We start from the raw sequence: 25,081 nt of genomic DNA on the forward strand, positions 1-25,081 counted from the left end.
ACTCAGAAGGGAAGAACTATTTCCACAAAACTAAGTCACCTGCAGAGCAGCAGAATCGGAGAGCCTGCAGCTTCACAGGGCTCTAGATTAGATTTCCTCTTTGTCAGAAGCATTCATTCATCTATTTAACATTTACTGAGCACCTACCACGAACCAGGCCCAGGATGAAGCCCAGGAGCGGCAAAGAGGATGAAGACCAGGTCCCCACCCCTAGGGACCTGGCTGAGGAGCCTACCACAGACTGGTAGGACAGGCAGATCAATAATCACATAATTACAGTAAAATGTGCTCAATGTGATGATAGAGCTATACACAGGGCAGCATGGGAACCCCTGGGAGGTATACTTGACCTATTTGGCTTAGGTGTGTGGTGGTTGGCAGGCATGTTTCAGGTAAGACTTTCTGTATTGCTTCTCAAAAGGTAAGCCACAGATGACCGGGTAGGGAAAGGAGAGATAGCAGGCAGAGAAAACAACATAAGCACAGGCACAGGGGTAGCAAAACACACCACCACAGTGATTCGGCACAGCTGGAACAGATGTGCACTTAAAGAGTGGCAGGAGATGAGGCCGACTAAGCAGGCTGTGGTCACAGAAGGAAGGCTTTGAATTCTGGCCCCACAAAGAACTTCTCAACAGAAAGGGTGACAGGCGTGTCTGACTTCCACTGGGCTAGGACGGACCTGGGATGGCTGATATTGCCACACCAGCTCCCTCTAGGAGCGAGCAGCCTCTTTCATGCCTCCTGTGTTCCACACAAATAGCCTTTTCTATATGTGCCCTATCAGGAAAAAGATTTGAAAATGGAAGGTTACTGAAAGACTCCATGCAGGAAAGTTAGTTGTTCTCATGTTTTGTGTGTTTTTTTTTTTTTTTTGAGATACCCGAGTCTCACTCTGTCACCTAGGCTGGAGTGCAGTGACGTGACCTCGGCTCACTGCAACCTCTGCCTTCCCGGGTTCAAGCAATTCTCCTGCCTCAGCCGCCCAAGTAGCTGGAATTACAGGTGCCCGCCACCATGCCTGGTTAATTTTTGTATTTTTAGTAGAGATGAGATTTCACCATGTTGGCCAGGCTGGTCTCGAACTCCTGACCTCAGGTGATCCACCCGCCTCAGCCTCCCAAAGTGCTGGGATTACAGGCATGAGCCACCGCACCCAGCTGGTCTCATGTTTTTAACTAGATCTCGCAGCTGACCGTGTGGAAGACAGGTTTAAAACGAGGCAGCTGTAACACTGTAGGTAAGACATGATAAAGGCCTGAACTGAGGTTGTGATGGTGAGATGGAGTTTTTCGGGAGGTAAATTCAGTAGGACATAGTAACTGGCTGGCTGCTGGAGGAGAGAAAAGGTTCAAATATATTCCTGAGGATCTCCCTGGCGCACTCAGATTCTTGACACTAATATGAGAACACAGAATGTAAACCAGAAAGTACCTTGAGATGGGTCTCAATCAATTTAGGAGTTTATTTTGCCAAGGTTAAGGATCATGACCAGTGACACAGCCTCAGGAGGTCCTGAGAACAGGCCCAAGGCAGTTGGATTACAGCTTGGTTTTATGTTGTAGGGAGACATGAGACATCAATCAATATAAGTGGGGTAATCATTGGTTTGATCCGGAAAGGTGGGGCAACGTGGGGCAGCGAGGTGCAGCTTACAGGTCAAAGGTAAATTCAAAGATTTTCTGATTGGCAATTGGTTGAAAGGGTTAAGCTCTGCCTGAAGAGTTGAAATTAGCTTGAGTGGTGGGGGAGTGGTGGGGGACAGGGTGTGGACGCCAAGGTTCTTGCCATGTAGATGAAGCCTCCCAGTAGCAGACTTCAGAGAGAACAGATGTGAATGTCTCCTATCAAAGGTGTCGGACCCTCTGGAGAGACCTAGTAAAGGAAGGAGATTCTCTACGTAATGCAGAAATTCCCCTTCAACAGACGGCTTTGCAGAGACATTTCAAAATATGCATTTCTTCCAGAGCCCTGCTATCTGTCCCATGATGCTCTATTATTTTAATAGAGTGAGGTTGGAATTAGGTATCTTATAGCTACAAAGAGACTGTTCTGTCAGTCTTAGGATCTCTATATAAATGTTAATGCTGGTCAGTTGTGTGCCTGAACTCTAAAGGCAGGGGAGTATGATAAGGCGCATCCAACACTGTCTTCCCTTCATGGTCTGAATAGATTTTCAGGTTCCATTGGGTACCCTTGGCCTAGAGGAGAGTTTATTCAGTTAGTTGCAGGGCACAGAATTTAATTTTTCATTTGCAAGAGAAACAGCTATACAGGAAGCTTTTCCCTGTTTCGTTTTTGAACTTTTATTTTAGATTCAGGGAGTACATCTGCAGATCTGTTACATGCAGATCCATGTGTAAATCACATCGGTTACATGCAGATCTCTGTGTAAATCACATCAGTTACATGCAGATCCGTGTATATATCAAATCAGTTACATGCAGATCCGTGTGTAAATCACATGGGTTACATGCAGATCCGTGTATATATCACATCGGTTACATGCAGATCCGTGTGTAAATCTCATCGCTTACATGCAGATCCGTGTGTATATTACATCTGTTACATTCAGATCCATGTGTATATGACATCAGTTACATGCAGCTGTGTGTATATCACATCTGTTACATGCTTATCCGTGTGTATATTACATCTGTTACATGCAGATCTGTGTATATTACATCTGTTACATGTAGATCCATGGGTATATCACACCTGTTACATGCAGATCCGTGTGTATATTACATCTGTTACATGCAGATCCATGTGTATATCACGTCTGTTACATGCAGATCCGTGTGTATATCACATCAGTTACGTGCAGATCCGTGTATATATCACATCGGTTACATGCAGATCCGTGTGTAAATCACATCGGTTACATGCAGATCCGTGTGTATATCACATCTGTTACATGCAGACCCGTGTGTATATCACATCTGTTGCATGCAGACCCGTGTCATGCAGACCCGTGTGTATATCACATCTGTTGCATGCAGACCCGTGTGTATATCACATCGGTTACATGCAGATCCGCGTATCACATCAGTTACATGCAGATCCATGTGTAAATCACATCGGTTACATGCAGATCTGTGTGTATATCACACTGGTTACATGCAGATCCATGTGTATATCACATCTGTTACATGCAGATCCATGTATATATCACATCGGTTACATGCAGATCCGTGTGTACATCACATCTGTTACATGCTTATCTGTGTGTACATCACATCTATTACATGCTTATCTGTGTGTACATCACATCTGTTACATGCAGATCCGTGTGTATATTACATCTGTTACATGCAGATCTGTGTGTATATTACATCTGTTACATACAGATCCATGTGTATATTGCATGACGCTGAGGTCTGGGTTACTAATGATCCTCTCACCCAGGTACTAAGCATAGCATCTAGCTTTTCCCTCTTTACACAAATAATGTTTACAAATCTCAGAATAAGCCTCCCTCATGCCTTGAGCACTTTAAAAGTTGTGAGTAGCCAGGTTAGTGACTACTAACCTGGTAGAGAAGAACATGTGTTTGCTAATGATATTCTGATTTTTTACTGCCTGTGGTAAGAACTAACAAATGTCTCAGCCTTCTGTGCTGTTTGTTTTTTGGGGTGTGTCAATAAGGTATCATAAACCACACCTGAATTCAAAATCCTGTACCTTTTAAAAAAAGAAATAAAAGAGGCAGTAAGTCAGGATGATGAACTCCCAATATCAAATATCTCCTGCAGTTTATTTCTTTTTTCTTTTGTCAGGATCTCACTCGGTACCCCAGGCTGGAGGGCAGTGGCTCACCTCGGCCTCCCGAATAGCTGGGACTACAGGCGCCCACCACCACGCCGGGCTAATTTTTATATTTTTTTGGAGAGAAGCGGGGCTTGCCATGTTGCCCAGGCTGGTCCTGAACTCCTGGGCCCGAGCGATCTTCCCACCTCAGCCTCCCAATGTACTGGGACTACAGGTGTAAGCCACCTGTGCCTGACCTCCTGCAGTTTTAAGGATAAGGAAGTAGCACCAGGCTCCGTCTCCAAAGCAATGGCAAACCCAAGAAAGTCCCTGGATTCAAAAGGGTGACGTAAGGAGGTGAAGCAACAAAGAGATTAAAACAAGACCACACATGTCTACATCTATACAGCACACACACACACACACACACACACAGTGTTTGTGTGTATTTAAATTGACATGCAACTTAAAATTCAAAGGTGAAAATGCCCACATTATTGCAAATATCTTCCCTTAACTCTCAAGATTTGTTACTGTTGATAACATAAAGGGCTTAAGAAACAGGATCAAGGGCTCTGGACAGGAAAAGCCAAGTAGGAAAAACCCCTCTCTGTCACTCTTACTCATAGTCCTGGTGCTATATTGTCAGGACAAGGTGACGAGTCTACTGTTCTAACACGGGTGCTTCTGAGGACACAGGTATTCTTAGAGCCAGAACACCTCTGATGTGGTTGGGACTTTTCATGAGCAGAGGCGAATCACTGGATGGAAGGGTACACCTGTACCCACCATTCGATTTTTCCTTACTCAGGATGATTCAGTCCTAATTACCTAAACCTGACCCCACCCTGCACAGGAGAAGGCATGGGTCTGAAGGTGACTCTTACTGCCCTAGTCTGTTTAAGCAAACAGAAGGTGCCGCGTGGTCTCCCAGTATTATATAAGAACTTTGTTTTCCAGAAATGTAAGACCAAGTATTTATATTGTACACACACTGCTATCAAACATCATGAATTACTTGCTACACAAGTAATTTCTGATAAACTTTGATGACAAATCTAAAAATTTCAAAAAAGGCCATTACCTTCCTCTGGCTTTACTGCTTTCTCCTTCTTTACTGATCCTGTTTTAGGACCCTTGTCTTGTGACTTCTTCTGTGAACCACTAGTTTCCTTTTTTGAATTGATCTAATAATATTAAAAAAAAAAAAAAGTCTCCAGTCATGTTAGCCATCCAGATGAATGTCCACAGGATACACATTAGGGAATCATCAATCAAACTATTACTGAAAAAAGATACATCCAACTTCTTAAAAGGGTCATCTATACTCATTTCTTGTACTTCCTCATCTTCTTAAATTTTTAAGATTTAAAATTTAGTCCACTGACATTTGCTCTCCCCAGTCACTAAACTCCAAACACAGTAACCTTTATTCTGCTCTTGTCCATTCCAAGTTGTCCAAAGTATTAGGTGTGGGGTCATTTCCATTCTTCCTCTCTCTGAGCCCACCACATCACTAAATCAAACCCACTGCTACCACAGGATAAACATAAGCTTTTCCACCTGGTTCTGTGGAACCTCCATATTCTAGCTCTACCCTAATCCTGCAAGCTCCTCTCCCATCTCACTGGTGTCCACGGCCCCTACTCTCAAGCCACACTGGACTTCACACCATTCCTTACACCACACTGCAATTTTCCATTTCTCTACTTTTGTCCACACTCATTCCTCCACTTGGAATGCCCCTCCCCTTGTCCCAATCGCAGTCACAGTTGTCCCCATTCAGATAGATTCAAGTTTTCCATTCTTCATCAGGCAACATACACTCCCTGGAAAGCTCACCCTCCCATTCGCCCTTAGGACTCCATTAGTGCTATACATGTGATGTGGTGTTGTAAGCCACATTTGTAAGTGCTTGTAAGAGCATAAAAGCATCGGTCTTCCCTAGAACACTGTGAGTCCCTCAAGAACAGAGATGATGTCTCTCACATGGTTACAACCTGCACAGGCCCTACCCCTGAGAACTGCCTATAACAGGGCACACAGGGACTCAATAAGCAGCCATCAGGGTTCTACCTGAGACAACAGAAACTACTTAATGCTCTCCTTTCCAAGTTTCTCTTACGTCTTTTTTTTTTTTTTTCTTGAGATGGAATCACGCTCTGTCACCCAGGCTGGAGTGCAATGGTGCAATCTTAGCTCACTGCAACCTCTGCCTCCTGGGTTCAAGTGATTCTCCTGCCTCACCCTCCCAAGTAGCTGGGATTACAGGCGCCTGCCACCACACCCAGCTAATTTTTGTATTTTTTTGTAAAGACAGGGTTTCTCTCTATGTTGCCCAAGCTGGTGTCGAATTCCTGGGCGCAAGCAATCTGTCCACCTCAGCCTCCAAAAATGCTGGGATTACAGGCAAGAGCCACAGCACCCAACCTGAGTGCTTTCAAATGTACGCAATATTTAATTTCCCTACCTTGGCACTTTATTCACTTGTTTATTAAAAAAAGAGCTTCATAATGCTTCAATCAGGTGGATGGAGCTTAGGAAACTAAGCTGTGAATGAACAGCAGCACACAACTTCTCTGCCCTCACTGAGCCCATATCCTTTTCCCTGCCATTGTCATAGTAGTAAGTTCTCAGTGACAGAAGACCTCAGCTCACCAGCCCCACAATCCTGCTCTCCTAGAGCAGAATCAGTATGTGAACTAAGGCACAGCAGTCTGTTCACCAGAAAACAGGGCCCCTGCCAATAAGACACACACACTGGATTCAGCTGAGATCTCTCCATCACTCACTCCTGGCTGTGTTTCCCTTGCAGAGACAGAAGGGGACACACGCAAACACCATCAGATCTTACCTCAACTGGCGGTGTCTCTCCCAGCAACAGGTTATTAAAAATGGTAGCATAGTCACCATTTAAATTCATCAGTTCCTCATGGGTGCCTCTTTCCGTAATACAGCCCTCTTTCATGAAGATCACTTCATCACAGTCAACCAGGTACTGAAGGCAAAGGCAGAGACAACACAATATGCTATTTGTGCAAATACATTCAAACACCCATACATTAGTTCCATAGTTCTCTACAGGAGGCGAGTTAACCTCCCAGAAGACATTTGGCAGTATCTGGAGACATTTTTTTTTTTTTGAGGCAGAGTCTTGCTCCGTTGCTCAGGCTAGAGCGTGGTGGCGCAATCTCAGTTCACTGCAATCTCTGCCTCCTGGGTTCAAGCGATTCTCCTGCCTGTCTCCTAAATAGCTGGGACTATAGGCACGCACCACCGTGCCCGGCTAATTTTTTTGTATTTTTAGTAGAGACGGGGTTTTGCTGTGCAGGTAATCCGCCCATCTCGGCCTCCCAAAGTGCTGGGATTACAGGCCTCAGCCACCGCGCCCAGCTGGAGACATTTTTGGTTGTCACAACTCGGGGGAGAGGTACACAGATGCTCCTCAATTTACTATGGGCTTACATCCTGACAAACCCAACGTAAATTGAAAATATCAAAGCTTAGCCTAGCCTACCTTAAACATGCTCAGAACCCTTACATTACCCTACAGTTGGGCAAAATCATCTAACACAAAGCCTATTTTATAATTAAGTGTTCAATATCTCATGCAATTTTTTTCAATACTATGCTGAAAGTGAAAAACAGAATGGTTGTATGGGAACCATCATAAAGTCAAAAAACTGTAAGTTGAGTAAGCCAGCGACTGTCTATACTGGTATCTAGTGGCTAGAGGCCAGGGGTGCACAAAGCAGCCCCGCACAACAGTGGACTATCTGGCCCAAAACGTCAGTGGTGCCAACACTGAGAACCCCACTTTAGTGTACCGTGCCTCGTGACGTAATACAAGGAGCAGTTCCTCCAGTTTTTCTTTTCTTTTCTTTTTTTTTGTGACGGAGTCTTGCTCTTGTTGCCCAGGCCAGAGTGCAATGGTGCAATCTTGGCTCACGGTAACCTCCACCTCCTGGGTTCAAGGAATTATCCTGCCTCGGCCTCCTGAGTAGCTGGGATTGCAGGCACGTGCCACCACGCCCGGATAATTTTTGTATTTTTAGTAGAGATGGGGTTTCACCAGTTGGTCTCGAACTCCTGACCTCAGGTGATCCGCCAGCCTCGGCCTCCCAAAGTGCAGGGATTACAGGCATAAGCCACCGCGCCTGGCCGAGTTCCTCCAGTTTTTCACATGAATCTGCTGATGGAGCCACATGAGCCCTGCACTAAATTTACACCCTTTCATCGCACTCACAAATACACATAATTATGACTTTCTTTGGCAGAATGGAGGGTTTGCCCCCCAAACATGACAACATATGTGAGCCAGATGGCAACATCCTTGAGCTGCTCTCCAAAGTGGCTGCTTATGATGATGGAATGGCAGAGGGAGAAAAGCTTGTTTTCCCAAAACAGTTCCCACTTGCATAGAGATGTTAACACAATGCTTTCCAAACTATCTTATACCCAAACTCCATTTTTGGCCCGCTCCTCTCAGCCCTTTTACTTGCTGATCTATATGCAGAAGCTGATATGCTCCAAGGATCTCTGATTTAGATGGCCATCTGTTACACTGGTACAGTGAGCTTTATTGGTACAGGGGGCTAATTTGCTAAGAAAATGAAACCTTGATTCCAGGAATTTCTAGTTATAACACAAGGATACCTGGAGCAAACCTACCTCCCTGTTTCTGATTTCCCAAACTCAGGTAGGCAGCCAAGGGAAGAAAGAACCATACCTGTAACTGGTGGGTAACAAACAGAACCGTCTTGGACTTGAGATGTTTCCGGATAGCACTATTGAAGATGTGGTTGCCCACATGGGCATCTAAGGCACTGAGGGGGTCGTCCAGGATGTAGATGCTCCTGTCACTATACAAGGCCCGGGCAAGGCTGATCCTCTGGCGCTGCCCACCGCTCAGGTTGGCTCCTCGCTCTCCAATCTACAAGAGCCCAGAAGCATGGTGAAGCCTCCAGCGCAAGTCCAGAACAGCCCATAGGGGTCACCCAGTCACTTCTCTTCTTGCCCACCCAGACCAGCTCCTTCTGTCAATTCCCCGCAGATGAACTGCCATGTTGATCCTTCCACAAAGTGGGGGAGTTGGCCCAAATGCCTCTTCCTCTACCACTGCCATCTGGGTACTGATCAATCCTACATCTGGTCTTGCCAGTCCACCCGGATGCTCCCCCTCTAATCCATTCTCCACATGGCAGGAAGATCTTTCCAGAACACAAAGCTGACCATCTCCCACCCTTGCTTAAAATTCTTCAAGAGCCCCAAAGGATAAACCCTGGATATCCAAACATGGCATACAAACCAGACCCTTTGCTACCCAGTTCCCCAGCAGTTCTCAGCCTCCAGTGCACAATCCCCCTTCCACATCCTGGGACCTAAGCCATTTGAAATTATGTGTATATTACGAACATGACAATGTCATGTGCTTGCCTCTACTTTGTCTGCTCGGTTCTGGCATCATCTCCTCTGAAATCTCCCCCAACCTCTTTCCCGCTAGTACCCCAAAGAGATGGGGCTCTTTTCATCAGATTACTTTGTGCCTATTTGTTTGGGTATCTCATCCTCTTAACTGTACACTTCTTTACATGCAGATTATTGTCTTATTCCTTTATATTCTTAGTGCCAAACAGTGTCTGCACATGTCACTAGCACATAATAAGCACCTAATAAATGTTACTAAATGATCAAATGAACAAATCAGTTGTCAAATATTCAATTAATTCAGAAGTTTTCAAACTGAAAATTGCATCAGAATTACCTGCAGGGTTTGTTAAAACAGACCTTTGCGCCCCACCCCTAGAGTTTCTGATTCAGTAGGTCTGGAGAACAGCCTAAGAATTTGTGTTTCTAACAAGCTCCCAGATGCTGCTGATGCTGCTGATCTGGGGACATGGATTTAAGGACCTCTAAAGTAATGAAACCATTCACCAAATCTGGTTTGAGGGATTTAACTGAAATCAGCTAAATAAAGGTGCCAATCCCAGAGACCTTCAGGGCAATTCATGGGAGACAAGTTTTAACACTGAAGAGCAAAAATTAGTTCCAAAGACAAGCCTCTGGAAACTGCTGCAGGGCAGAGACCCAAAGAAATGCGGATTTGTTCTAAGGGCTCTTTCTAATAGAAAAGGGCTCTCTACAGACTGAGTTAAGGAGGTTGGCAAAATCAAGTTCAAGGAAGAAGCTCAACATGCACACGCTTACTTGTAGTTTTAAAAATATCTGGATAGAGTAAAAAACATCAACTCTGAGTCAACAGTGGGATTTTGTTTACAATCCCCAAGACACAGAAAATACTTACAACCTTAAAACAAGCAGTGTTAACATCCCTGCCCTAACCGACACATGCTTTCCTAACACAAAGGCCTACTGACAGCCTAACTCCCTGTGAGGCTCTTCTCCCAAGCATTTCAGATGCACTCCCAGGAGCAGCTCTGGCCCAGCTCCGCCACTCTGCTAAACGCCTGGTCAGGGACGGAAGCCCTGTACCTCTGTCAGGTCACTGCTGGGAAGAATGGCCAGGTCAGGCCTCAGGCAGCAGCTGTTCAGCACAGAGTTGTATCTGGAGGACACAAAGAGACAGCGTCAGGGCCATGGCAGGAGCAGAGCCTGCTGACTAGGGCTGCCTTGCATCTCACATGGCCAAGATGGAAAGCATGATAGAAGCCAAACATTCCTTGCCTTTCTTCATCATATTCCTTCCCAAACAGGATGTTGTCTCTCAGAGTAGCATTGAGGATCCAGGCCTGCTGGGCCACATAAGCGAAGGTTCCACTGATTGCAATGCTGCCCTCTAGAAGTGTCATCTAGGGAGACAGACACCATCCAATGGCATCATAACTCAAAACCATCACCCTATGCCAACAGAACCCCCACCTTTCACAATGGAATCTAGCTCTGGTAATTTCCCTGGATGCTTTCTGGACCCAAATCCAGATTCCACCTTTATTCCAAAGAGAGCTAAGCAGCAAAGAAAATCAAAATTCTCCTTGCTTATGTGTGACGGGAGCTCAGCATAACCCTTAACTTGAAGGAGCAAACACTTCCCTCTGCAGACCATTTGCTGTGTGCAAACTGTTTAAATTAGGAGAAGCACAAGCAAGAGGTTCTTGCAGAATTCTCCTGGTGAGTATGCTGTGGGGGTTTCCAGCTAATCCCTGCCTCAACATGGGGGCAGGCCAGCTCATCCACGGCAATTACCTAGGATTCTGGCTAGACCAGTTGCTTCTATGAAATGAGGACCAAGGGAAAAAAAAAAGTCCAGGTCAGACATCACCTAGTATTTATAATATTTACATAGTGTCCATTTACCAATGATGGACCTTCCCCGCCCACAAGCAGTGATGAACCATGTGCTTTGAAGTTTGTGTTCAGTTGCAATGGTTGATATGAATTGACTTCTCCATTTTACGCTCTTCCATGATTTCCTTTGTTTGGGACTGATAGTAGACATTTGTCTTGGTTTAGGGATGCTACAGCTTTGAAGCAAAGCTTCACTAACCAGCCTGTGCAGTACTTGTTCATATAAACTGGTCTTCTCAAACACCCTCACACAGCGTGTACACACACAGGTGTACCTATGTACACCACAAACTGGTAGCACTCTGATGTGCACTTCAAAGGGTTCAGAAGCCCCCAGGGAGTCTACTGTGGGAAGTCGGCACTTCTGGCTGCTGCACAAACACCCCGCACTGCAGCGCTATCAACAGAGGTAAACTACAGTTAAAGCAGGGCTGACCAGCCCAACCCGTTTCCCTGCCAGAGACAGGGCTGCCAGGATTTGTCCGGAAGCAAAGCCTGACTTGGTTTTCAACCTAACCACTGCCCTGGCTAGTCAACCCTGGAAAAAGGAGCACACTGCTAGATGGCAGAGCAGCACTTACGAATTGACCTTTTCTTTCCTTCTCCCCCTCCCTCCATCTCTGTCTCTCCTCACTGGCCCTCCAAATCTGGTTGGTCATCAGAAATCACCTAGGAAGTTTGGTGCTTTTTGCAAGACTAATGGCTGGGCCCAACCACTGGAGAGTGTCATAAAGCAGAAGGTGGGGCTGCTGCCTGCCATGATCCGAACTCAGACAGCCCCAGGCACCACCACCCTCAAGGAGGACCACAACTCACCAACTGTGACAGCTGATGCCAAACAAGACAAGAAAGTATTCCATAATCTGGGGGCTACAAAATCACCCCTGCTCCCCATCTGTTTCATTTCAATTCAGTGGACCTTATCCATCAGGATGTAGAGATAATCCTAAGTTTATGCTCATCTCAACCATCTAAGTCAAGTTAATTTAATTCTAATTTAAAAGCATGTGGGCACGTTTTTTTTTTTTTTTTTTCCTGGATTATTTGGTTCTAAAACACAGCAATGATAGTGTGTCTCAGTGGGATGACTCCGGTCCCATCCTGTCCCTCACTCGCAGCAATGATTGTGTGTCTCAGTGGGATGACTCCGGTCCCATCCTGTCCCTCACTCGCAGCACTGGCCACCGCGTGCTGGGCCCCGAGCACTGTTCACTCCCTGCCTGGAGATGTGCTTGCTGTGTTCTCAAGGCCTTGCTCCCCACTGACCATGAACTCCCCAAGGGCATGACTCTTTCAGGGATTAGGCAGAAAACAGAGGGGCTTTGCTTCTAGATCAAACCCTGACAGTCCTGTCTGACAGAGAGGCTGGGAGTGAAGGCCGCCCTGCTTCTTTACAGGTTAACTGTTGGCAGCGCTGCAGTGTAGGGTGTCTGTTCATCTCTTATCTCTGCCATTTTCAATACACGGGCATACCTGTGGCACTCAATAGACACATGCTGAATGAAAGAAGGCATGAGACCAAATGGCTCCAGCTGGGGCAACCATCAGTCATCCATCAGGCGTCCACCAGGCCTCCTTCCAGGCAGAAGGCTATGAAGGGGTAGAACTGGGGGGAACTGGGGGCATACAATGCAGGCTGAGGGTTCATTTATTTCCACCTTTCCTGACTCTCTCCAGGAAATTTGTTCTTGCGAACCAGAGAAATCTTACCTGGCCTAAAATGGCTGAAATGAGAGAGGTTTTTCCACTTCCCACACTGCCGCAGATTCCAACCAGTTTACCCTGGACAAGGCACACAGAGAGGAGGGTCATTTAGAGACTACTAACCACTCATCGCTAAGGACTTGAGGAAAAACACATTAACTGTAGTCTGCCCATACAGAACTGTCACCCTGATGACTCAGCAGGCCGCTTACCTGTTTTCTCACTCATTAGCTGCCTATCTCATGGGTTTCTGTGGAGACACCTGAGATAACAGGAATGGAAGCCCTTTGGGGAAAGTAAACATGCCGCACACATTCCAGTATCCCACCATCATTCTTAGGCCCAGCCCCTTTCCTATTCTGCTGCTAACCCATGTTCTTCATTTACTTGTTTTTGTTGTTTTTTAGAAGAGAGGGCAGGGCTTTTAAAAATCATTTTATTATTATTATGAGATGGAGTCTTGCTCTGTCACCCAGGCTGGAGTGCAGTGGTGCGATCTTGGCTCACTGCAACTTCTGCTTCCGAGTTCAAGCAATTCTCCTGCCTCAGCCTCCCGAGTAGTTGGGATTACAGGCATGCACCACTATACCCAGCTAATTTTTATATTTTTAGTAGAGACAGGGTTTCGCCATGTTGGTCAGGCTGGTCTCAAACTCCTGGCCTCAAGTGATCCACCCGCCTCGGCCTCCCAAAGTGCTGGGATTACAGGCATGAGCCACCGTGCCTGGCCACCCATATTCTTTATTTACTTGTTTTTGTTGTTTTCCAGAAGAGAGGGTAGGTCTCTTAAAAATCATTTTATTATGATTTTTCTCTAGGATGTATACATCATTTATTTTCAATAAAAACCATGGACACTGTTGCATGCAAAACATTTCCAAAAATCTGAAGAATATTTGTACCATCAATCCCACAAAAAAGTAGAAAACCAAGTCTATGATTAACTGAGTATCCTTAGGCAAGATAAAGAGTTCTCAAAGTGGTGTTGAAGTATTCAAGGGACAGACAGGTGACTGCAAAAGGGTCACTTGTTTACAACCCCGTGCTTGTTCAAGTGTCCCCAGGAAGGAAGGGGGAGTGGTAGTGTGGACAGAGCATGGATTCTAGAGGCAGATGGCTCTTTATCTAAATCCCAACTTCACTAGCACTTGCTAACTGTGTGATCCAGGCCCCATGACTTAACCTAATACTGTGTCTGTCTCCTTCTTTGGACTCTGAGCACCTTGAGGAAAGGCAGTATCCTTGTAAAATTAAGTACAGTGTCTGATAGTTGAACAAATAGTTTTTGACATGGTCCAGGAGTAGTGAATGGTTTACTGCCTCGTGGCAACAAGGAGGTCAAGTCACAGGTTCAACCTCTGCTCAGGCCAGTTAGGTTTACATGAGAGAAATGCTATTCTGATGATTAAATGATGACTAAATGAGACATCAAAAATGAGAAAAATGCCTGGTGCACAGAAGACACTTGGCAAGCATCACCTCCCTTTCTCTTCCCTAAAGAGAAGGCCCAGGGAGAATTAAGGCATCTCTTCAAATGGCTAAAGGTCTCCCATGTGTCTGTGGGCTCTGAAGGGCAGAATGAGGGTCAACATACAAAGCAAAAGAATACATTTTAGCTGCACGTATGGAATCATTTTCTAACAGAGCTGATTAGCAATGTATTAGAGCTGCCTCAATAATCAAGCTAATAGTTACTAAATAAAAAGCCTGTTAGGCGTTAACTGAAGTAAGGCCAGATGCAGTGGCTCACGCCTATAATCCCCGCACTTTGAAAGGCCAGGCGGACCACCTGAGGTGAGGAGTTCGAGACCAGCCTGGCCAACATGGTGAAACCCCGTCTCTACTAAAAATACAAAAATTAGCCAGGCACAGTGGCACGTGCCTATAATCCCAGCTACTCGGGAGGCTGAGGCAGGAGAATCACTTGAACCTGGCAGGTGGAGGTGGCAGTGAGCCGAGATCGTGCTACTGCACTCTAGCCTGGGCGACAGAGCCAGACTCCGTCTCGAAAAAAAAAAAAAAAAAAAAAAAGAGTTAGCTGAACTAAAAAAACTGACTTGCATGCCCTTCAGTGCCTCTGGTCAGTTGCTGATTTTGATATACACTGCATTCAAACCTCCTCCTCCCCACTTCCAGTTACATGGACAAACATTTCTTACTACCTCCCACCAGCAACCTTGATCTAAGACATCCTCATCTTTCTCCCGGTTACTGTGGTAACAGAGCCTTGACTGTTCTCCTTGCTTCCTTGTCTCCCCCTGCAGCAACCAGAATGATCCTCTTCATACATAAGTCCAATCATGTCATTCTGCTGTGAATCCTCCAAAGTCTCCTCTTCCCACTTGGAGTAAAGCCAAAGTCTCACCAGAGGCTCTGGCAGGCACCACCTCTGCCCTTGGCATCCACTACTCTCTCCCACGCTCATTCCACTCCAATAACAGGCACACTCACCACTTGCGGCCTCTGTGTTTCTGTTCCTTTGGCCCGGAATGTTCTTCCCCACCCACCCCATACCTAGGTAGCTCTCTCCCTCATCTCCTTTGATCTTTGCCCAAATACTACTTTTTAAATGAGGCCTTCCCTCAGGCAGCCTATTCAAGTTGTAACCACATCTGCTCCCTGCCCCAGCACACTCTCTCCCCGCCCACCTTTTTTTTTTTTTTTTTTTGAGACTCACTCTGAGTCTCACAGAGTCTCTCACTCTGCCACCCAGGCTGGAGTGCAGTGGTGTGATCTCACCTCACTGTAACCTACACCTCCTGGGCTCAAGCAATTCTCCTGCCTCAGCCTCCCAAGTAGCCGGGACTACAGGTATACAGCCGGCTAATTTTTCTAGTTTTTGTAGAGACAGGGTTTCAACATGTTGGCCAGGCTGGTCTTGAACTCCTGGGCTCAAGCGATCTGCCCACCTTGGCCTCCCAAAGTGCTGGGATTACAGGCATGAGCCACCATGCCCAGCCTCTGTCCCCTTCTGTCATGGCCCTTATCACCACCTGATATGCAATATATTGTATTTGCTCATGACCTGTCTGTGCCTGCTAGAATGTAAACCCCAAGGAGGACGGGATTTTTGTCTGTTTGGGTTTTTGTGGCTCTATGCCCAGCCCTATCACAGCATCTGGCATGGAGTTTGATACTCATAAAATGGCTGTTGGATGAATGAGTATATACACATCTGGGGCCCTCTAATGACAGAGACCTGTGAACATGGTGCTAGTTCCGAAATACGTAGTCTGTATTTTAAAAGCCTTGAACCTGGCATCTCTGTTCCACCATTCCCTATAGGAGGCCTTCTGAGACTAATCTTATGCTACCTGGGCTGTGGCATCATCTACCATAATGATCCTTAACTTATATTAAGAATAAATAATTACAACACAACTGTTGTCACAGTAGCACTGAGAATACCTATTATGTGCCAGGTATGATGCATAGCCTAGTGCACAAGGGCCCTCACACAGTTGTAACAATCAGAAATAATTGTCACAGCTCACATACAACTAAAATAGAATCCTCTTTAGGGGAAAATGCTGGAAAATCCTCTTGAATGTTTCATTTCCTTGCTTATAAAACGATCACCTCATAAGATCAGTTGTTATTCATTTCTGTTGCTAAATGCTTAGTTGGTTTTTTTTTAGAGTTAGAGCTGGTCTAATTTGCTCTTTAGTTCAAAAATCACTCCTAGCCACAAAGCACTTTGTGAAAAGGAACAGCAGCCGCCTATTGGTGACAGATCAGCATGGGGTGGTGGGGTGCGGGCGGGGAGGCAGGAGGCGGACCGCTTACCTCTTGGATCTCCAGGTCGATGCTGTGCAGCGTCCTCTGTAAGCGCAGGTGGCCCAGGTGGATGTGCTTGCCTTCTTCCTCTTCGGGACTGGGCCGCTCGTCACTGTCCAGGAGGAGGTGGCCTTTCTGCTCTGCCAGCACCGCCTGATGCTCAGTGCGCTGCAGCTGCCTCACCTTCTCTTTCTTGCCCCTGGAAGCCCTCTTGTCTTTTTTCATTTTGGGGGTCAGCTTGGGCGAGTTCTGGATACTGGAGTGGGAGGAGTCCCATGCCAAGGTGGCATTTTTCATCTCTATCTTGATGTGAGGACTGGCTGGTTTGTTCTTTATCATGTGAACCTCTTCCATTAGAAACAAACTCTGATAGGAGTTGTGAGAGAGGTGCAAAGATGAGACACTGCATCAAGACCAGGGAGACAAGCCTAGGGCGTACACTCACGTAGCAAAACACATCAGGCTATACAGTGGAAGGAAGCTGAAGGGCAAAAGGTAGCTCATTAGTGCAGCCCAGTCTCAGGCCCATCAAGGGTCACGGGAGTGTGGGGCAACCTCAAGAGGTCCAGGGGCCTTGTCAATGACCCAATATTCCACATGACAAATTACATGCTAAACTGCCTTTCCCCCTCAGCCAGCCTAAAGTGGACCTAATGACATTTAACTGACTGGCATGTAGCCCCTTGTTCTAAGGAGTAGTAAAAAGCAGGTAGGAAAAGCAAAGGGCATGCTGACCTCCAGTACAGATGCTCACTACGTGTTTTCCTTCCAGACCCTTCCTGCAGAATGCCAAAGCCCGCCCACTTCCCACACTCACAGCGCCGCACGTATCTAGGAGTAGAGACTGTCACAGGCTTACATTGCTACCGTCAGAGAAGAGTATCTAAAGTTTCATCTACCGCAGAGAACATCTTCTTGCCAAGAAACTCTCATGTCTTCAAAGCCTTGCCTTGGAACTTGAGAGTTCAAACAACCAAAGGAACAGGCTTGCATGGAAGTGAAGGGTATCTCCCTGAGAAACATCCCTTGGGAAGAGAACAAGACACTTTCCTCCCACTCATTCCCAGAGACCCCTGAGTTATGTTAAAAGAAAAATAATTTTTTTTTTGAGATGGAGTCTCGCTCTGTTGCCCAGACAGGAGTGCAGTGGCATGATCTCAACTCACTACAACCTCCACGTCCCAGGTTCAAGAGATTCTGATGCCTCAGCCTCCCAAGTAGCTGAAATTACAGGCACATGCCACCACGCCTGGCTAATTTTTGTATTTTTTTTGTAGAGATGGAGTTTCGCCATGTTGGCCAGGCTGGTCTTGAGCTCCTGGGCTCAAATGATCTGGCTGCCTCAGCCTCCCAAAGTGCTGGGATTACAGGCGTGAGCCACTGCACCCAGCTGAAGAATGAATTCTTGAAGAGGGAAATGTTTCTGAAATTAAGATGTAAAACACTGATCATAAGAAATCACAGCCCAGGATTTTCCCGTTAAGACTTTGAATCCACTTTTTTTTAGCGAGACGGAGTCTCGCTCTGTCACCCAGGCTGGAGTGCAGTGGCACAATCTCGGCTCACTGCAAGCTCCACCTCCTGGGTTCACGCCATTCTCCTGCCTCAGCCTCCCGAGCAGCTGGCACTACAGGTGCCCGCCACCACACCCGGCTAATTTTTTGTATTTTTAGTAGAGACAGCGTTTCACCATGTTAGCCAGGATGGTCTAGATCTCCTGACCTTGTGATCCGCCTGCCTCAGCCTCCCAAAGTGCTGGGATTACAGGCGTGAGCCACCTTCTAACAATCCTCTTAAGCCAGTGATCTTCTCTACAGAATGCTATACCAGTTGGATTCACAGTATGATTTAAAATATATTTATCTTAACTTTAAAAAATTTTAAACATCACAAAATCTTTAGAGAAAAGATAGCTTTTAGGGTCAGGACCCTCCTTAGTTACTGAGAACCCCCCAGCTATCTTAAAGTTTGCAGGTGCTATTAAATATCATACATAATCTCTCTCCCCAAGAATAAACCCTTTCTCTCTTGGATTCTAAACTTCTAAGCTCTCCCTTAAGCCCCCGTCTCCCATTCATCCCTGATCCTATCTTCCCCGCAGTGTCATGATTCTAAACTTCTGAGATAACCTTCACTCTCGAGTAACCTTAGGTGTGGCCCCCGCTTGCTGAAATGGCTGCTGGTTTCATTTGTTCAAAGCCTTCCTGAGAGACTGAGCTAAGAGTAACATGCCAAACATTTTGATCACCTTCACAGAGTAAAACCACATGCCGACAGAATTTCCATCATTTCTCTCCCCTAAAAATTTATTCAAAGGATGAAGGTCTTTTAGGCCTCAATGAACTATTAAGAAACATGCCAGTACCTACTGGTTTTCACAGCTCCAGCCCCATGTTTCCTTCCTACTCCCCGCAGCCTTACCCTCCCTTCTACCAGGAGAGTTTCGGCTTCAGATCACTCTGCCCTGACGTGCTAAGAGGCAGACAAGGGCCTCCCCATACTTGAACTTGTATCTACTTGAATTTGCACCTGTCAGAACAGAATCTTGATATAACATAAACCTATAGCCATATAAACCTAGAAACCATAAGCCTCAACTTTATCACAGGACACTGACCATGAAAACACTACTCAATCACTAGAAGAATCAAACCAGAATGAACCTGTTGAGAGCAGAAGAAGGGACTACTCACAGGGTTGCCAGATAAATATAAGATGCCCAGTTAAATTAATTAATTAATTAATTTGTTTTTTGAGACACGGTCTCACTCTGTCACCCAGGGTGGAGTACAGTGGCGCAATCTCGGCTCACTGCAACCTCTGCCTCCCAGGTTCATGCCATTCTCCTGTCTCAGCCCTCCCGAGTAGCTGGGATTACAGGTGCCCACCACCACGCCCAGCTAATTTTTGTATTTTTAGTAGAGACGGGGTTTCATCATGTTGGCCAGGCTGGTCTCGAACTCCTGGCCTCAAGAGATCCACCTGCTCAGCCTCCCAAAGTGCTTAGGATTACAGGCGTGAGCCACCATGCCCGGCCCCAGTTAAATTTAGATTCCAGAAAAACAATAATAATTTTTCAGTATAAGTATATTCCATGCAGTATTTCACTGGGTGTCTTGTGTCTGTATCCACTGGTGACAATCAGTGCAGCTTCACACTGCCTTTCTACAGGTTATCAAATCAATAAATTACAGGTTACATAAATAAATTTTATATCTCTTTTCCTATTCTTTATGCATACTACCCAACAGGAAGCAACAAGTTCTCCTGCAAGATGCACTTGCAGGGTACGTGAAATAGAGAAAAGACTATGCTTGCAAATCTGTCAGATCTCCAACTCCAATTTAAAAAGGAAAGAAAGAAAATGACGTAAAACAAGACACAGGGTGAAAAGCAGGGCTCTGCAACATCGTCAATGAGTTTCAAGGTCTGTAAAATGAATCAAAGAAGCAAGTCCCATCCTTGTTATTCTATATTCCATCTTCTAAAAATGATGGGAGGGCAGATGCTTTTGGGGAGATACAATCCCAGGAACAGTTCTGTTGTTTTCAAAAGGCTGCCTTAGATGGTCCCCCAAGACTGAGCCAAACTTCCTTTAATGTACTCAGAAACATAATAAACAGTTGCCTTACACCTAAAAAACAGCCCCCCAGCCCTCATAAAGTCAATGTAATTCTAATTCATAGACATCTGAAGATAAGAAGAAAGAACCGGCTTAGAGTTGAGGAGGAATTAAGTAATAAATACTTGTTATCTTTTTTTTTCTGAGACAGAGTCTCGCTGTGTTGCCCAGGCTGGAGTGCAGTGGCACGATCTCGGCTCATGGAAACCCCTACCTCCCAGGTTCAAGTGATTCTCCTGCCTCAGCCTCCCGAGTAGCTGGGACTACAGGCGCACACCACCACACCCGGCTAATTTTTTGGATTTTTAGTAGAGACGGGGTTTTACCATGTTGGCCAGCCTGGCCTTGAACTCCTGACCTCAAGTGATCCAACCACCTCAGCCTCCCAAAGTGTTGGGATTACAGGCGTGAGCCACCAAGGCTGGCCATAAATACTTGTTATCTTGTGCCAAGCATCTAATTAAAAAAAGAATAACAAGGAAAAAAAGAGACCGAGACCACCAAGAGGAGTAAGATAGAAGGGGTCTAAAGTCTCATGGGGCATCAAATAGAGCTGTGGGTGGTGCTGCTTCTACTATTAACTCAGAGGCTCCCTGGAGACAGGAGGGACCTATGATGTGAAAGCCACCTGCTAATCCAAGTCCTCACTAATAAGCAGGAGATGAGAGCCCTCGAAAAACAAAGGGAGGACCAACCTACACTACATGCCCTTACTTTATCCAAAATGCTACCAAATCCATTCACTAGCAAGAATATAGAAATGAACAGCAGGGAGAACTATGGTCAAACATTTGCTTTCATCCACAACTGGTTATTGCGGATTCAGCAAAATAAAGCTCTGAGTCCCATTAGGCCATTTTTTTTCATATGACTCTGGCTCTTGGTTTTCTAAGAAGTGGCCACTTTGGGGTGGGGGAGGGGCACTTTCGGAGACCAGCTTTCTTCCTTTCTCTCTTCTCTCCTTCCTTCCTTCCTTCTCTCTTCCCTCCCTCCCTTCCTTTTTCTTTCTTCTCTTTTTGCAACAGCAACAACAACAACAAAAACCAGATAAGAGTCTCACTCTGTTGCCCAGGCTGGAGTGCAGTGCCATGATCATAACTCACTGCAGGCTCAACCTCCTGGGCTCAAGCCATCTTCCCACCTCAGCCTCCCGGGTAGCTAGGACTATGGGTGCACACCACTGCACCTGGCTATCTTTTTATTTTTTTGTAGAGACGGGGTCTTGCTGTGCTGCCCAGGCTGGTCTTGAACTCCTGGGCTCAAGTGAGCCACCTGCCTCAGCCTCCCAAAGAGCTGGGACTACAGGCGTGAGCCACCACACCCAGCCAGGACTAGCTTTCTTGACCAAATAAAAGTCACCTGGTCAACTGTAAACAAGTAGAATACAAACAAATCCCAGGAACCGAGTTTCCATGTTTCTTAAGAAGAAAATCCAATTTGTTTTCTCCTGAACCTCCAAGATGATTATATTCATCCCTCAAACATGTGAGCTTCAAGCCTTCACATCACCAAAATTGCTTTCATATTCCTCTCACTGGCCAATAAAGACAAGCAGGGACATAGGAGCTAATCTATGTGGTGGCAACGTCAAGGAATTCCAGACCACATGGCATCCCTTTTTTTTTGTTAAGTATTAACCACTATCAAATATCTATTTCTCTCCACCCTCCCAAATATACTCCCTTTTGTATCATGTATGTGTATTATCCTGAAGGAACAAAGAACACAGCCAAGGTATGATCAACTAACCACCTGCAAGAAAAGAAGCTGATACTTACTTAACTGCACTTCTCAACATGATCTAGTTTTATGACTATTTCCATGTAACTGCTTTCCCTGCATCGTGAGTAGCAACCACAGGGCAGGAAAAAGAAAGTATCAAAAAGGATTCAGCATGTCAACCAATCAAAGTGACAGTAGCAAAGATCAAGGGGAAGATGCCCCACAGTGCTGGTCTTCTAGGTTTAAGCCACTTCAAGGCCCAATGAGTTGCGACACATCCATGTCAGGCCCAGGTGGAAAGGGCTAGCTCTAAAGGGGAACTCTGCAATCCTGGGAGCCCAGATCATGGCCGTCCACAAAAGGTAAAAATTCACATTAATTTAAAAAGGTGACAAGTCTCGTCCCTCAATTCGGTCTCCTCTACTGCCCCCTTTTTCTTACCAACTTGCCAAAATGCCAAAGCCAAGCTTAAGCCCAGTGAGGCCAGCCTGTGTGGCCCCTTGAACAGAGCCAGCAGTTAGTTGTGCAGGGAGGGCTCCTGACACGGGGGCAGGGGAAGGAGCCACTTACCTTAAATCTGTCAACAGCCACCGAGGCTTCTGAGAGGGACTTTACTGAAAACGGTGTTACTTTCAAAGCAAAAGTCATGGAATTGAAGACTGTCACCACTGTGAAAGCCTGAAAATAGGAGAAGAGAAGAAACTGTGCCTAATGATGCTATGCAACTAAAGTGACCTGACACCATCCATTTCCTCTCAGGTGCTAGGAACGCTGCAACTTGACTGTCAGCTGTTATTACAATTACTTTTTTTTTTTTTTTTTTTGAGACGGAGTCTCACTCTGTCACCCAGGCTGGAGTGCAGTGACACGATCTCGGCTCACTGCGACTTCCACCTCCCAGATTCAAGCTATTCTCCTGCCTCAGCCTCCCGAGTAGCTGGGATTACAGGCATGCACCACTATGCCCCGCTAATTTTTGTATTTTTAGTAGAGACAGGGTTTCACCATGTTGGCCAGGCTGGTCTCAAACTCCTGACCTCAAGTGATCCGCCCGCCTCGGCCTCCAAAAGTGCTGGGATTACAGGCGTGAGCCACCATGCCTGGCCACATTTTTTTTTAAGTAGAGTTTTTGAGACCTTCAATTAAAATTGTCAGTAAATATGAACCACAGGATGATCTGTATTTTCAGAATTAAACTCAAACTTATGTTGACTAAAAACAGTTCATACACTATTTGTGCATAAAGCCTGGCTCCCCACTCTTCTGCTTCTCAGCTTAATCCCATGAATGAAAAAATACCTGCTAATTCTTGGGGGAACCTCCAGGTCCAGTAAGGAGAAGACCAGAGCATCATCTCCATGTGTGGTTTTTTTTTTTTTTTTTGAGATGGAGTCTTGCTCTGTTACCCAGGCTGGAGTGCAGTAGTGCGATCTCGGCTCACTGTAACCACCGCCTCCTGGGTTCAAGTGATTCTCCTGCCTCAGCCTCCAGCAAATGTGGTATTTCTAAAATGTTCCCCATCCCTGAGGGTTCCCTGACCTGTGCTGCTGTCAGATCGAAGCCCAGGGTCATATGAACAGAGAAGGTCACCACGCTGGCGATCACCACCACAATGGGAGCCACACCCACAGTGATGCTCTGGAAGTACCCGGCTTTTTCCAATATCCGACGCTCCTCCTCACGGATTTCTATGAATAAAAAGCAAGCCAATTTCAAAGCAAGTTAAAAAAAGCCTAGGGATGTTGTTCCTCCACCTCCAAACAAGACTCTGTAGGTCTCCAGCCACCCTTTGACACCTGTGACTATCAACTCTACCACTAAAGCTGGTATAAAAGGCTGAGGTTTGAAATGGATCAAGTGACAGGAATGAATCTAACAGAAAGCAGTCACTATATATGAACTCAATGATCATCTTCTATGATACCTTTTTCTGATTCTTCTTGTACGTTTCTTAGGTTGAGAAGGAATGAACACATTAATTGTATCTATAATTGGCAGTTGCGTTTGCTTACCCGGTTGTTGTTTACTTTTTGCCTAAGGAATTAACAGGAAAGACAATACAATGGCACTGGAGAATTAAAAAGGGAGGGACTAAAAGGCCAGGCGCCATGGCTCACGCCTATAATCCCAGCACTTTGGGAGGCCAAAGCAGGGGGAATCACCTGAGATCAGGAGTTCGAGACCAGCCTGGCCAACATGGCGAAACCCCGTCCCTGCTAAAAATACAAAAATTAGCCGGGTGTGGTAGTACACGCCTATGATCCCAGCTACTTGGGAGGCTGAGGCTGGAGAATCGCCTGAACCTGGGAGGTGGAGGTTGCAGTGTACCGAGATTGCACCACTGTATTCCAGTCTGGGTGACAAAGCCAGACCTTGTCTCAAAAAAAAAAAAAAAAAGGGCGGTGGGGAGGGAACTAACATTTCCTAGAGTGCCTGCTGTATGTTGGCAGTGGGATAGAAGCTTCCATACAAAAATGCAGTAACGACAACTGGAAGAAGATAGGTGAAATACAATTTCTATAGGCAGAATGATTTTTCTTAAATATTTGCAAAATCAATCCCTGTATTAGCAAAGCAACCATAGAGTACTGAAGACCATGGAGCAGGAAGCAGAACAGTAAGACACTTTTTTTTTCAGATGAGGTCTCACTCTGTTGCTCAGGCTGGAGTGCAGTGGCACAATCACGGCTCACTGCAGCCTCAACCTCCATGGCTCAAGTGATCCTCCCATCTTAGCCTCCCAAGTAGCTGGGACCACAGATGTGCACTACCATGCCAAGTTTTATTTTTTGTAGAGATGAGGTCTCAATACGTTACCCAGGCTGGTCTTGAACTCCTGGGCTCTAGTGATCCTGTCTCTCCTTCCAAAGCGTGGAGACTAAAGGCATGAGCCACCTGACCTGGCCAATACTTTTTTTTTTAAGACGGAGTCTCACTCTGTTGCCAAGGCTGGAGTGCAGTGGTGTGATCTCAGCTCACTGCAACCTCTGCCTCCCGAGTTCAAGTGATCCTTCTGCCTCGGCCTCTTGAGTAGCTGGGATTACAGGCTATGCCACCACGCCTGGCTAATTTTTGTATTTTTAGTAGAGATGGGGTTTTGCCATTTTGGCCAGGCTGCTCTTGAACTCCTGACCTCAGGTGATCCACTCGCCTCAGCCTCCCAAAGTGCTGGGATTACAGGCATGTACCACCGCACCTGGC

General features: G+C 46.0%; 1 protein-coding gene across 5 annotated transcripts in view; it reads right to left on the bottom strand.

Annotated features, from left to right (window-relative positions):
* Window positions 1-25,081, bottom strand: part of ABCC5 (ATP binding cassette subfamily C member 5) — a 96,064-nt gene that overhangs the window by 33,567 nt on the left and 37,416 nt on the right. For 4 of the 5 annotated variants that reach the window (XM_032171742.2, XM_058426487.1, XM_058426488.1 and 1 more), the window contains 9 exons: window positions 23,420-23,568; window positions 22,451-22,558; window positions 16,546-16,902; window positions 12,766-12,837; window positions 10,435-10,559; window positions 10,243-10,315; window positions 8,480-8,683; window positions 6,605-6,748; window positions 4,835-4,937 (listed from right to left, as the gene is read on the bottom strand). In XM_032171742.2, coding sequence (XP_032027633.1) covers window positions 4,835-4,937; window positions 6,605-6,748; window positions 8,480-8,683; window positions 10,243-10,315; window positions 10,435-10,559; window positions 12,766-12,837; window positions 16,546-16,902; window positions 22,451-22,558; window positions 23,420-23,568 — 1,335 coding nt within the window. The remainder of the gene's footprint in view (window positions 1-4,834; window positions 4,938-6,604; window positions 6,749-8,479; window positions 8,684-10,242; window positions 10,316-10,434; window positions 10,560-12,765; window positions 12,838-16,545; window positions 16,903-22,450; window positions 22,559-23,419; window positions 23,569-25,081) is intronic. The other variant, XM_058426489.1, reaches the window with a different exon arrangement.

The sequence above is a fragment of the Hylobates moloch genome, unplaced genomic scaffold (genome assembly GCF_009828535.3).
Source record: "Hylobates moloch isolate HMO894 unplaced genomic scaffold, HMol_V3 SCAFFOLD_13, whole genome shotgun sequence".
Lineage (NCBI taxonomy): Eukaryota > Metazoa > Chordata > Mammalia > Primates > Hylobatidae > Hylobates > Hylobates moloch.